Source organism: Panthera pardus, unplaced genomic scaffold, assembly GCF_024362965.1.
Source record: "Panthera pardus isolate Hobbes unplaced genomic scaffold, ASM2436296v1 HiC_scaffold_19, whole genome shotgun sequence".
Classification (NCBI taxonomy): domain Eukaryota; kingdom Metazoa; phylum Chordata; class Mammalia; order Carnivora; family Felidae; genus Panthera; species Panthera pardus.
The window spans coordinates 12,540,103-12,552,744 of record NW_026526754.1 but is presented as its reverse complement, the minus strand read 5'-3'; the positions used below and the strand labels follow the sequence as shown (position 1 = coordinate 12,552,744).

The following is a 12,642-nucleotide window of genomic DNA, read 5'->3' as shown; positions in this document are numbered from 1 at the left end:
TACCACTCTATTTGTACATCCCCCTTGCAGCTTCTGGCCACTGCCAGGCTGTCTTCCCATCCTCCCTGGCTGCATTATTTTGATTAAAAACTCAAAAAGTAAAAAATTCAAAAGCCAAAGACTATAAAAAGAACAAGAATCAAATGTTGAGGCTTTGTGTCAAGTAATATTCTTTATTGTTCCAAAAATCAAGAGCAAACCCAGCTCCGTGGTTTCCTATCCCCGTGACTACACTATAATTGTAATGTACTTCAAAGTTTGATCTGTTCGAGAAAAAATGAAAAGCGCATAGCTTGACTCTATTATTCCCCTGTTGATATCATGTACTTCCTGTAGTCTGCACACAAACACACACGCACACACATGCATGCACCCCTCTTGATGCTCTGGGCACTTGGTAACCTGAGTTTACCACACAAAGAAAGTCTTTACCTGAAATGTCACAGTAAACTGTCTGCTGATAGAGCTTGGCTTCCAGGGGATTAAAGTACACAGTGATTTCAGCTGATGAGTTAGGCCAGACATCACCTTCCTGAAACCATAAAAGAATCATTAAAAAAACAATGTGATAAAGGGAAGACACTGCTTTTAAATATTGCTATTATGTTATAACCTCAGAAAATTTGAAGGCAATATTTTTACAACAGATAAAAGAAAGCACTATTTTACCCAACAGACAGTAAATTTATTCTACTCGTTAAGAGGTGGTACCAGTTGGAAGCAAGCTTCAAAGATAATTTCAGTGAGTTCATGAATATATAATTACTACAGAAAACTAGGATGTTTAGAACATTTTCAGTATTTGCGTATCCAATGGACACTTGTTGTATGCCAACAGATGCCCGACACTGGGCTTCAGGGATGAAGAAAGGTGAGGTCTGAGACTACAAGGAACTCACATCTTAAAGGGGTCATAAGTATGCTTACAAATATTTTATGATAGATGTGATAGGTGCTGCACCATATCTGTCTGTATGTCTATCTATCTATCTATCTATCTATCTATCTATCTATATGATCTGTATATCATACCTATCTATCTATATGGTCCAGATGAGTAACTTACTTGATGGAGGGGCCACGTTCCTAACTTTTAAGGTGACAGCACAAGGACATACTCTTAACTTGTGAAAACATAGCAATGGTCCAAAGCAAAACAATGCCCAGATCAAACGCTGGTTCTAATCGAGTGTGATATTTCTTGTTTTAATGCAAACCACTCGAAAGTAGTAATAAAGAAACCAAGTTTTGAAATTGTAATACAACATGCCACATAGGAGAATCTCCTTGAGGTATTCATTGAAAAAGATTTTTGTATTAACCATGTAACCTGGGGCCTCTTCATTAAATTGTCAGGACTGTAAAAGGAGATGCCAGTAACACCTGCTTCAAAGGGTTTCCCACCCAAAGTCTGACAAGGTCATGCAGGTCAAATGCTTTGCCCCACACTTGGTACACAGTTAGAGCTCAATAAATAACTGCTTAATATAAGTGATGTTACCTTTACGCCACCTGGAAAGAATAAAAGTATTTTTCAAAAATTAGGGGGGGGGGATGGTGTGTATTTTTCTATGGTTTTTGTAAATAGGACCAAGTAGGGAAAAAGTGATAATCACATCAGGAAAGTTATAAATGACCCCACTGGCTAAAGAGAAAACTAAAAAAAGACAACTTGGCTCTGTTTCAGACAATCCCCAATGCATATTGTATTCACTCCAGGCTGGCTGGAAATGCACATAGTGGTAGAGTAAAGAATCAAGCAAGGAACAAAATGGTTTACAAAGCAGACATCGAACAAGAGGGTGGAAATAGAAAACTAGAGCCAACTCGGGTTTGTTCATGAAGGCAACAGACTGATCAGTGAACTTCCCAGGCAGTATCCTGACGTCACAATGATGAAGGGCACAGAAGCAGTGGTGAGGGCTGCGAGTGTTGCATGGATCCTGCAAGCTCTCACATCCGAGATCAGCCCACTAGAATGAAGGCCCCATGACTGCAGGGACCGTTTTATTCCCAGCACCTAACCCACAAGTGGCTCATAGTCCTCAACATATTTATTCAATCGGCTGTATCCACGACTGTATAGTTATCAGCCGATGCCTATTCATCTTTGCAGCCTATATCTGCCATATTCTCAACTGGACAAAAGTCATACAAATTTAGAGCTGAAAGGGACCTCTAGGATCATGTGGGGATAGGGAAGCCCTAAGTGCTTTCACTTATTGAGGCATTTCACTTTTCCAAACTTTGAAACCACTATTTGTTCCCTTCTGATAAATGGCAAATGCTGGTCCCTTATGACTTGGGGCTCCGATGATATGGAGAGTTAGGAACACTCTCAGCTAGAACAGACAAAGTGGTCAGGCACAAGAGGTGGCTCGTCCATTCACAGGCCCAATGGTGCACATTTCATCTTAGAACTGAAGATCCGGACTTCCTCCTAACCAGTAGACAAATGTATTCTTCTGGTGGGTTTAGATGCTGCTCTGTTTGCGGGTGCAGAACAGACACGACTAACCTGTTCCTATCCAAACTGACTGACCAAAGGAGCTACTTTGGATCCTAAGAAAACCTATGCTAGAAAAGTCTCACCAGGACAGTAAGATGTGGTCCCAAGAAGGATACACTGGAAATCAGATAAGCTCAGTACATGTGAGAAAATTCAAGCCTCTTAGTGTTTGGGGTGCACCAGATGACTTTCAAAAGCATTATCCCAGCAAGAGAATCCAGGATCCATGTGCACACAAGATGGAAACACACTTAAGTTCCATCCTAGAAGCATTCTTGGACACCGCATCACCACAAAAGTCTGATTAGCAGAACTGGTGGGTTGGAAAACAGTGGGAAGACACACTCTGGAGGTGACCAGAATCTCCCCCAGAGGAGGGAGCATTGGTGTTTGGATGTGATCCATAAGAGGATCCTCTGATCTGGAGGCTCCTGGAGGCTGATAAGCCATTCTGTATAGTGAGGAAAGACGAGTGTGAGGGAATCTGAGTCCACAGGGTTCAGTCTGAGTGAATGGGACCATGGGCTCAGTGCCTCCTTATCCTGGGCTGCGGTGGTTTTACTGTGCCAGCAACATCTGCTAGTCACCTGCAGCTTTTACTGAGCCCTGGGAGAAAATTCAAGCACAAATCCTATTCTAAAACCCTCTCCTGGGGGTGCCTGGGTGGCTCTGTCAGTTAAGCATCTGACTCTTGATTTTGGCTCAGGTCATGATCTCACAATCGTGAGACTGAGCCCCCTGTTGGGCTCCACACTGAGCATGGAGCCTGCTTAATATTGTCGATCCCTCCTTCTCCCTCTGTTCCTCTCTCACTCTTGCATGCATGCTTTCTCAGAAATAATAGAAAAAGAAAAGAAAAGAAAGAGAGAGAGGGAAAGAGGGAGAGAGGGGGTGAGAGAGAGAGAGAGAGAGAGAGAGAAAGGAGGGAACGAGGGAGGAAGGAAGAAAACCGTCTCCTGGGCTTGTAGGAGTTAATGTACATTAAGAGGACTATGTGTATCTATAAAAAGAGAAATGTGGTCATTCCATTTCCTCTCACAGAGGGATGCTTTCAATATCAGGTCATTTGAAGGAGTTAGGAACTTGTAGAAGGACACTTATTTTTCACTTGGGATTTAAAAGTTAAGTAACTTCTATTTCTTTTTTTCCTTTTTTTCACATTTTAAAAAATGTTTTATTTATTTATTTTGAGGAGGGGTGGAGCAGAGAGAGAGAGAGAGAGAGAGAGAGAGAGAGACTTCCAAGTAGTCTATGCACTGCCAGCATGGAGCCTGGCACGGGGGCTTGAACACACAAACCATGAGATCACGACCTGAGTTGAAATCAAGAGGTGGTCATCTAACTGACTGAGCCACTGCTGCTCCAACTTCTATTTCTTTACAGCAAAAACTCTTTATAGCACCTTCTAGCAAATCAGAGAAAACAAACCTCAGAAACAGGCAATCAGCCTAAACTGACCCCACTTTTACTTACATAGCTCTGAAACATTTCACATTACTTCTCGACTCTTCTGAAATTAAATTTCCGTGTCATTCAAGTCTCTGAAAAGAATTTTTCCTTCATTATTGCTCCATTTTAAAATCTCTTTCTGAAAACCAAAACACTCAGAATTCTCCCTGTTGGCTCTGCCATCAATATCCTTTCTTCCCAGTCCTCTGAAACCAACCTCACCACACAGAACCCCTGCTGTTCTGCTTTCTTCCATGTGTGTTTTGGGGGGGGGGGGGTGGGGGTGTGTGTGTATGACCCATCTTCTACCATCATCTATTCTTCTACTCCAAATGAGAGACTGAGTATACAGAATGTGACCCGTAAGTGACTCTTACTTTGTTTGTTGAAAATAATTGTCAAAATGGCCTTCAGTTATGTTGCAATTATCTTCCTTCTTGATCTTAGTATTTGTTTTTTCCTCAGATCCACAACTGCATTTCATTTCTCAATCAAGCAGCCTACTAGAAGGAATCAGCTTTGAATTTTCAGGTCCAAAGCTAACTCTCATACTGCAGCTTTTACTCAAATATTAAATAATTCTAGAAATGGGATGTCATGCTTCCTTCTGGAACAAGAACAACCAACCGACTTGCCAGATAGTTTTGAGACTTTTGGAAAGCTGTCTATGAACACACTGCCACTAGTTCATAACAGGTGATTGATACCATCATGATAAAGTTGTCCTTTTAAAGTTATCTTCTTAAAAAACCTACATTGACAATGACTAAAGGGGCTATTTTAAAAATATCCTTTAAGAACCCTTAAATAAAAAACAAAATATTTTTTTAAAAATGTTTAACGTTTATTTAATTTTGAGAGAGACAGAGGGCGAGCGGGGGAGGGTCAGAGAGAGAGGGAGACACAGAATCTAGGTTCTCTATGAGCTGTCAGCACAGAGCCCAACATGAGGCTCAAACTCACAAACTAAGGGATCATGATCTAAGCCAAAGTCCAATGCTTAACTGAATGAGCCACCCAGGTGCCCCCCAAAACAAAATGTTTTAAAAATCACCTTCCTGGGTGCCTGGGTAGCTCAGTGTCTTAAGTGTGCGACTCTTGATTTCGGCTCAGGTCAGGATCTCACAGTTCATGAGTTCGAGCCCTACATCAGATTCTGTGCTGGTAGCATGAAGCCTGCTTGGGATTCTCTCTCTCTCTCCCTCTCTCCCTCTCTGCCCTTCCCCCGCTCTCAAAATAAATAAACTTAAAAAAATAATTTTAAAATAAAAATCACCTTCCTTCCCACCTATCACCCATCTCCTTCCTCCTTCTTCCTCCTTCCTTCCTTCTTTCCTCCCTCCCTCCCTCCCTTCCAATGAAAGATTATGGAAAGTTTTGCAAAATTAGAGCCCAAATGCAAGAACAGAGCTACATATATATGTTTAATTCACTTGGTTTTTCTGGAAAGTAGTTTACAATATGGCTCAATGCCTACCTTTGTCATATAAAATAGTTGCATTTTGATCCCCAACTTAAATTTAGGAGAGTGAGCCAAATGTTTGCTATTCAGATGTTATACTTTCCAATCTTACTCCCTAATCTAATGAGATTGAATTGAATCTAACTAAATCATAATATTGGCAACCATTAACCAAGAGTTCATGTTCCCAGCACTGTGTTAAGTGCTGATATACATTATCTGCCTCAAACTTTACAACCTTGTGTAGTATTATCCCCATTTTAAAGATGAGACAACCAAGGCAAACAGAAGTATCTCATCCAAGACCACACCAGCAGTAGAGCTGGGATTTTATAATATATTTTTCTTTAATTTCTTTAATTTCCTGAACCCCCACCCCACCACCGCCCGCAATTATAACAAAAGGTCAGGCCTCACCTTCCTCACATCGTAAAAAAAAAAATGCCAGAAGAAATCTAAAACCACTACAACTGATAACGTTGGGCTGAGATGAGGCCAGCATGACCTGGTGCTCCCATCTGGCAAACATGGTAGGAGAGCCTATATGCTCATATGTTCAGTTACTTTGGAAGGTGTCTCAGGAGATTTTTTGGATGACATAGTCAACAGTAATATGTCGCAACTCTAGAGAAATGCATTGGTATATCATTATAAAGCTATCCTAGTTGGGTCAGGGTACAGTCAGCTCAGAACAAGTACAGTGAACAATGGCTTCAAGAACATCTGTATAACATGTGGTGAATCCCATCATGTTCCAGCAAAATGGAAAAGTTCCCGACTACATCAATAAATATTTTCAGCTGTGTTGTCATATTTAAGGAAAAAATTTTTAACTTCTCATGGGAAATAAAAATACCTTCTTAATCAGGTTTCTATCAATCAATTAAAAACAGAAGCACTGATAGGAAGCTATACTCTGTTTCACCACCTACAATTGCTCTTCTAGAATCTTCCAGATCAATGAGAAATATCATAGCTCTCTTTATCATCACTCGGGACAAGTAGAAGTTGTCTCCAAGAGAAATAAGAAACAAAAATGGAAGCTAATATACTGAAGGTAAACTATCCTAATTATCATTGAGAGAAAAGATCGAGTCGGCATGTGACAGGCAAGGACATACTTGTACTCCATTGTAATTCCTGAGGCAAGACGCTGTGCTTTTCATAAAGTTTTGATTCTCAAAATAATGACCAGAAAAAATTTTAAGAGAGGGAACTAAGATCTGACCATTGTCAGAGCAAGCTTCACTGAAGATGTGTCCTGTTTTCAATGAGATACTCCAACCCGTCTGCAGTGAAAATTCCACTGAAGTTTTGGAGGAGATGAGGTAGTTGTGTGCGATGTTCATGCCCTTCTCTAGAGAGAACAGATTCTTGTCTCTTTTAACACAGAAGGGTGTTAACTTTTATTTAATGAGCCATGGGAAACTTTCCTGTTTCTAAAGACTCCCCCAGGCCTCCCTCCACCTACTATGGCTCTCCAATACAATAGTGGATGTACCAGGCGGAAAAGGTTTGCCTGAGCACAAAGATCTGAGAGGACGAACAATAATAAAAGGAGACTGAAGGATGGAAAACCATACTGACAGAAGAGCTGTGACTTGTCAAGGACACTTTGCTCTCAGCAGATTCCTGTCCTCCTTTCTCCTTTCTGGTGTCCATTTCTGAGGAGTCAGCTCCCACATGTTTGCAATGTGACTCATGACTAATGGTACAAGTGGAAGGGGTTTGCAGCAAAAAGCTAGATCTTTCCTCTTTGGTAGCCATCTGGGCTTCCACCCAACCTGGTTCTGCTGAGCCTACATGCTATGCCGATTTGGGAAAAATAAAGCAAACTAAATTTGAGCTGTGCTTTCAGTCTGAATTGCTGAACCACATGTTTTCTGTAGGCTTAGGTGACGACAAAGCATGGTTTACTATTACTTACCTGGTAATAAAGAAATTATCAAGTTTCCCTTCCTTTTTGAGGCTTAAATTAAGCTAAAGCTTCCCTCAGGACACTGGATGAAGTTTTTTAATTTTTAATTTTCTTAATGTTTATTTATTTTTGAGAGAGAGTGAGAGTATGAGTGGGGGAAGGGCAGAGAAAGGGAGTGAGCGGATCTGAAGGGGGCTCTGCGCTGACAGCAGACAGTCTGATGTGGGGCTCAAACTCATGGAACCATGAGATCATGACCTGAACCGAAGTCAGACACTTAACTGACTTGAGCCACACAGGTGCTCCTGGATGAAGTTTTCTTTAATGGAAAAGACATTTGCTACCAGAAGTAAAAATGTTTTCCTGGCTCACCAATGTCAGGCAATCAGTGAGGACCAGTTTGGGCAAATACCTTTAAATTGTCAGGCCTTCCTTTTGGAGAAAATATCAAGCGTTCAATATTCAAAAATTTGCTGCATCTTTTAAAAGTGTGACCTAGGCCAGTGGGACCAGAGTCCAGAGATAAGGGCAGCACATGTGTGCTGTGATTTCTCAGAGGATTCCCAGACACCCATGGAAATTTAAAGCTTAATTCTCTTTTTGCCGTGTGATATTCTTCTGCCTCACAGTTCTCAGAATTGTGGTTTTCGTCTTTGAATCTCTCTCACTCAAGTACCCAAGAGACCTAAGCAGCGGATATAACATAATGAGACTGTCAAAATTCTGTATAGCCAGATTCCATCTAGTAAAATAGAATATTATATTTCTGAAAGTAGTCAATTTCACTTGCTTTTCTGGAAGGCACAAAACATGCATAATAGACTCAATTTTGCAATTTTTTTTCCAAAAGGGGGAAAAAACGATACAGAAGCAGATAGCTTGAGAAACAATCAGTATTCTACCAAATGCAGTACCTTCCCCAAGGAAGACATAAATGGAAATTTTTAGGCCAATACTCCAAGACATTATCAAAAGAATTCACATGAGGACTTGATATAAATAGTAGTAATACACTACATGCACTGATGACTAGAACAACAATCATGGCTACCACTAGAATATTAATAAATTACCAAGTAAAGCTAAAAACAAAAATCCTTCCAGACTTCTATGTCCTATATCTGTCCTGAACTGACTTCTCCCTGTAGTCACTCGGCGTCCTTATCTACTCCCTTTCTCTACCAGTGAACACCTTTGGGGTTTCTCCAAAGACAAACTCCCATCTCTGCATTCTGAGACCATATCAGTACCCAAGACACTCCAGCATAACTCAAAGTTTGAACAACAGACTCTATGGCAATGTTATACAATGAACATATTGAGAAGAAAGTGAGTCAAGACAAAGGAACTAACCAATGGCCAAGTGGTGAACAGGTGGTAGAAAAGAGTAAGAATTTGCAGTTCTAGAGTTTGGGTCAGCATTGAATTAAAGTACTTCTCACATGATCAAATTAATAAAATTTTATTAAATTCAAACTCATCACCACCTCGGGGCATTTTAGGGACAGTGACTGATCTGGATCTTAAATCTACTTGCCTTAAACTGAAAGAGCCACTAGAATAGGAACAGAATTCCCATAAAATATTCAATATTCACAGAACACAGTAAGGGCTAAACTAACCTTGGTTTTAGGTGGTGCATTTGAAGAACCAAGATATTTAGACATACGTCTGAGAAAATAAGCCTATCATTTATTTCTTTTCAGACCCTAAGGTAACAGGTGATTTTCCTTTTTAAGTTTACCTCATTTGAAGACAATGTCCTTCCTCAATGGACACAGAGGCTGAAGAGCCCATCAGAAAGCAAGGTGGTCTCTAAGCTACTGCACCAGCCTTTCATTTTTATTTTTTGGACAGGGTATCCATTAGAGATTGACTGTTAGATCAGTAGATGACACTGCTTGATTTTAATCCCCCCTGCTTCTACTGTAAATTCAGCTCATATAAAAAAACTAATTAAAAGGAATCACACCCTAATAAAAAACTAATCACTGATGCATAACTCAACTGTCAGAAATTAAATAGTGGCCATTTGGCATAGCTGATCTAATACACAAGCAAGATTCAGAAGACAACTTCAGGAGAAAATAGTGATGAACCCACCAGAAAGGGGGAGAAAGACATGTAAGATATGTTGATGAGCTCTCAGCTAGCTGGTTCTCCTCTTAGCCATCCTTCTCTGTGAATTTACAGCCTCTCCTCTTTTTTCAGGGTCCCTAAAGGTGAGCATCTGGGGGGCTGTCTTGGGCCCTGTGCAATTTTCCTAGTTTGCTCTGTTCTTAGAATTTCCATCTTCTTTACATGCCTTCAGTGAAGGTCTCTATATAATACTCACAAATCTTGCTTCTACTTCCAATTCCTCTCTTACAAATTTAGTACTGCATTTCCAAAATTTCTTGGATATCTACTGTCATCTCAAATTCACCATATTCAGAACCAAACTCATCACCACCCACTGATTTCCATTCCTCCCTCCCTTCTTCCTTCCTTCCTTCCTTCCTTCCTCCCTTCCTTCCTTCCTTCCTTCCTTCCTTCCTTCCTCCCTCCCTCCCTCCTTCCCTCCCTTCCTCCCTCCCTCCTTCTATTGGTACTGTGGTAGACCTGGGGCACAGATAAGGATAAGGCACTCCTTGACCTTAAGGAGCTCAGAGTTTGTTCCAAATTGGAGAATCAAAAGTTGAGTCAAAAAAGATCTAAGTGTCCTACCTCAAAATCCTTATTTTGTGTACAAGGCAACCAAAGCCCAGAGAGATCAAATGGCTTGTTTAAGGTCACAATTGCTATTGGCAAAGCCAGGCATTAAACCCAGCACTCCTGATCTGCTAATTTCCATCAAGGACATCATACTTGTCCCAGCCACTCTACTTAAGATCTGAGGAGACACATGATTCCTCACCATGTCCCAATCTCAACAACCAATAAAAAGCACTTTAATGTCTTTCTTTTGAACATCCCTCACACCTGCCATTTCCTTTGCTTTCTGACCATCAGCAGGCCAATCATCTAGGTCAACGTGACCTTCACACATCACCCTGAACTTGCCTGCAGAGATGTTCAGTCTCCCTGGTACTTCCTGCACTAGGACATTTCCCCTGCCTGACCTACACCACCCTCCAATTTGAACCATATGTGGCTACCATGATAACATTTCTAAAACACTTGGTACACATCATACTTCTGCTCCAAACCCCACAATGAATCTCAGATATGCTCAGCACACTGTGTGGGAGAAGAGGTCTGTACTTATGGGAAAATACCACTTGCACTCTACCCCTTGGAGAATTATTTTCTCTTGAACTAGTATCTCTCAAACATATATGACCAAAGAACTTCCTTTTTGCAAGGAACACACATTACCACCCCTCAAATCCAGTGATGGCAGAAACACACTGTGGGAAGCAATAGCCTGTAGGCTACAGTTCAACAGGTTGGCCAGGCAGCCCAGACTTCCTTTATTCTCCTTCCCATCCTTCCAATGACTGCCTGCTCTGGCAAAACTGCTCCATTCATCATTATTTAATACTTTATTTTCACAATTTATCCAACTGGAAATATTCTACTTCTTCCTTTCCACTTACTTAAATCTTATGCTTCTTCCAAAATTCAGTTCAGGTCTCATCTCTTCAATAAATCATTTCCCAACTCTCTCATCCCAAACTCCTGTAGCATGTATTTACTTGTATCAAAAAACCAAAGTCTCAACAGCAGAAAACACGCATAGCTCTCAGATGGGTCAAGAAGCTAATTAAATGGCAAAATTTTCCCTAACAAATACCTTTAAATTAATCTACAAGGTAAGATTATATTACATTTCCAAGAAATGGATTTCTACAAAGCAGTCAGGATCTAGAAGGAGGGGGAAAAAGAATATTTAACATCAATAAAATATTCACTATTACTGACAATGAATTCTGCTTTTTTAACCAGAATAACTTTAGGAAGACACTAGGAAAGTCTCATGCCTTCATTTTCATTTTGCAAAAAATTTCAAGAACCAGCTAATTAATGCTATCATGAGAAGAAAAGTGAATAGTGTACAGAAAGAACAAAATCATTACAGATGCCATAAACACCACTAAGTGAATATTATTCTCTTCCCGTTTCTAGTAATTTTTTTCACATGATATAAACAAAACTAGTCTCATTTATTTAAAAGGTAACATTTCTGCATATCATTATTTAAAAATTTTTTTTCTTAATGGTGAAAAGATGCCTTGTGATAATAATGCCCAATTCAGTTCCTATTTAAAGTTAAAAGCAATCATTAAATGTCATATTTTAACACACATATATCTCCACAATCTCCCTAAGAAGCTTCAGGTTATAGAAGAGCATGTGAAGAGAAGGAAATCTGAGGTATCCCTACTCTTTCTACTTTCTGAATTGAAAATGTACAAAACTCACCTGTGGACCTCCCACCTCCTCCTGACCACCAATGTTTGCCATCCCAGAGTCATTCATTCCCAAAAAGCTATGACAACAGGAGAACAGTCATCAGCCTGGATCTCCAGTATAAGCTGGGAAGAATCTTGAACTGTCTGTACTCTGGACCTTACTGGTATGTCTAAGATTACCATGACTGATTGCTCTTCCCTGCCTCTGCTCAGCTCAGCTCAGCCCATGCTTACTTGAACTTATAATGCCTTCCTGATCTCTTTAATATCTTCAGGCTTGACCTATCATCATAGAGACCAGTCCTGTTCTTCTAAGACTTTATGTTCATCTTGTTTTACCCTTTTGCTGGTCTAGCACATCATATCTGAAGATCCCTTTGCTCAGATGAGCCCAGTCTTCTGAGGTGAGAGAAGGTTTAGCCTCAAGCCATATCACCAACCTTATCATCCCACATGAACTCTTCACTTTAAGCAAACTAATCCATTCATGGAGACTTGAATTATCCAAGCTATACACATCCCTCATTTTGTTTTTCAAAAGTCCTGTCCTGTAAGACCCCGTTCAAGGCTCTGCTCCCATGAAACCTTCTCTAATTTGGCTTCAACCTCTGAACTAGTGTACTGACTGTCTTCATCAGAGATTCATGCAGCAGGTCCTGCAAAACAACAGTCCCAAAGCATGTCTCCAAGGAGAAGACTCTCTCTTGGAGAGTTACAGTGCAAATTATCATATTAAAGACTTAGAGGGGCGCCTGGGTGGCTCAGTCGGCTAAGCATCCGACTTCAGTTCAGGTCGATCTCGCGGTCGTGAGTTCGAGCCCCGCATCGGGCTCTGGGCTGATGGCTCAGAGCCTGGAGCCTGCTTTCGATTCTGTGTCTCCCTCTCTCTCTGCCCCTCCTCTGTTCATGC

General features: G+C 40.7%; 1 protein-coding gene across 12 annotated transcripts in view; it reads right to left on the bottom strand.

Moving 5' to 3' along the window:
* The window catches only part of HYDIN (HYDIN axonemal central pair apparatus protein), a 433,704-nt gene that overhangs the window by 249,468 nt on the left and 171,594 nt on the right, over positions 1-12,642 (bottom strand). For all 12 annotated transcript variants that reach the window (XR_008423557.1, XR_008423558.1, XR_008423559.1 and 9 more), the window contains one exon: positions 433-532. Coding sequence is in view for 9 of the 12 variants with exons in the window: in XM_053906649.1 (XP_053762624.1) it covers positions 433-532 (100 nt within the window). In the remaining 3 variants the exon portion in view is untranslated. The remainder of the gene's footprint in view (positions 1-432; positions 533-12,642) is intronic.